This window comes from Mus caroli, chromosome 6, assembly GCF_900094665.2.
Source record: "Mus caroli chromosome 6, CAROLI_EIJ_v1.1, whole genome shotgun sequence".
Taxonomy (NCBI): Eukaryota; Metazoa; Chordata; class Mammalia; order Rodentia; family Muridae; genus Mus; species Mus caroli.
Window position 1 is genome coordinate 92,819,969 of NC_034575.1, and position 2,228 is coordinate 92,822,196.

The following is a 2,228-nucleotide window of genomic DNA, read 5'->3' on the forward strand; positions in this document are numbered from 1 at the left end:
TGAGAGCGCTCCTCTATGCGGTTCTTATTGCAGCAGCGGTGCACGGCGACCACCTCACAAGTACCTGGCTTGATCAGGTGGTGACCTGGGAGGTAATGAGAAAGCACACGGACCAGGTGCCGTTAAAGCAGAGCAGAATGACCAAGAACTTAGTGTCACTGTGACTACTGTATTGTTCTCANCTTCCATGCTGTCCCCACCCAATATGTTATGCTTATGTTATCTTGATAATATTTCCATTTGATGATATTTCAAANAAATAATAAAATTAGTAAGAAAAGTGATGGCTCCTCTAGAGTCTCAGCTACAAAATTCCTGTTGTTGTTTTACATTCATGACAGGGCCCCAGAGATGTTGCTGAAATTAAGATTGCTGATTGGTTGATTTTAGAGGAGCATACCCTAGCTTATGTTGATAGAAATTGAATCTCATGAGCCCTTAAAAGCTGAAAGACTGAAAGCATACATGGGGTTAAGGACTATTACTGGCTTACAGATGGAGGCAGCAACATGTGGATGAACTAGAGGCATCTATCTTATCAAACATGATTTCCACCAAGAACCTGAAAGAGTCTGAAGCCAATTTGGCCCTCCAGGCTACCTAAAGGACTGCAGCCCTGTTGATAGCTTGACAGTATCTTCTCAGTCAGGAGACCCTTGGGAGATAATCAGCCAAATCCAGACTTCTCATCTTCTAGGGTGAGATGTTGATTTGATGGCAATGTGTTAGAGCAGCAATAGGAAACAAACTACCTGTTCACTCAGATTTACCAGTTTACATTTGACTACATTTGACACAACGTTCATGACCTGTCTCACTGATACTCATTTATGCCTCAAGACATCAGTGCATATTTTCTTAAAATAGACATCCTTGTATAATTAGTCAGATAACCTTCTGATTAATGCTGTCATGCAATATCTACACATGTAGGTAGTCCCGGCAATGCCCCATGCCTCCCCTGCCCAGATTCTATTAAGGAAGGCCTCACATTCGCTTGTTACAGGCTAGTTAGCGCCCTTTTATTAGAACCTGTTCCTCAAATAGTCTTTTTTGACCTTAACATTGTTAAAAGAACACATGGAAGTCACTTTATAAAGTTTTCTCCCACTGTTTTGTTGTTGTTGTTGGTGGTGGTGGTGTTTTTGGTGTTGTTTTGGTTATGGTGTGTGTGTATGTGTGTGTGTGTGTGTGTGTGTGTGAGAGAGAGAGAGAGAGAGAGAGAGATTCTTCCCCTTAATAAGAATCAAGTCATTCATTTTTAGTCAAGAACTTTGGTAGCAACTTCGTATTCTCCTACCAAGAATCACATGATGCCCTGCTATTCCATTCTTGCAATGTTGGCTTTAATCACCTGGTATCTTTCCGGCTTCTTTGTTGTGAGACTCTGTTTTCTCTAATAACTTAATATACATTTTGAGAAGANAAATATTGAAATTATACACATCTTATTAACAACCCCCAATCCTCTCATTTTAGAACCCACTGATGATTTATACCTGAATCAATCATTAATTTGATGGTTATAAGACTGACTCTCTATCAGTATTCAAATTGCTCTGAATCTGCACAGAAGGACACCCTTCACACTTGACTGGTGTATTGTTTTGACATGGATCTCTATATTCTTAAACAATTTACTAAGCTTATGGCTCACAAGTACATTCTAGGCATGCNATTCTCCCCAGCTCTCCTCATTTCTCTAGCCATGATGACTTTTAAGAACTGGTCAAACTTAGAAGCCATGACATTCATATGTAGGTTTAGTGATTACTCCACTGGAGTAATCTGGACTCTGTTAGTGCACATATGTACATAGACATGGCATGAGTCTGTGCAGAAGTCAAGTTTTAGTCATGTGTCACAAGTCCATGCTACCCCCTCCTGTACTTGTCTATTACTAACAACAATGACAAACCTGACTCCCATAGTCCACACCGGAACAGAATGGATACCAGGCTTGTTTCATCACCAGTCCTGTGTAGCAGAAGCAGTGCCAGGTTATGTCAAAGGTAAAGAAGCTTCCATTCCTGGTGATCGCATCCCTCACTTAGGGATAACTATGGTGTAAGCAAATAAATTCTATGGCCAAGATCTATGTAGATGAGCCTGCAAAGCAAAGCTGCTCTAGTCACCCCTATCCCCACCCTTACCCCTACCCCTACCCCCACCCTTACTCCTACCCCTACCCCTACCCCTACCCCTACCCCTACCCCTACCCCTACCCC

At 41.8% G+C, this 2,228-nt stretch overlaps 1 protein-coding gene across 1 annotated transcript in view; it reads right to left on the bottom strand.

Moving 5' to 3' along the window:
• The window catches only part of Tafa4 (TAFA chemokine like family member 4), a 194,163-nt gene that overhangs the window by 45,422 nt on the left and 146,513 nt on the right, over positions 1-2,228 (bottom strand). The window contains exon 3 of the mRNA XM_021164134.2: positions 8-85. Coding sequence (XP_021019793.1) covers positions 8-85 — 78 coding nt within the window. The remainder of the gene's footprint in view (positions 1-7; positions 86-2,228) is intronic.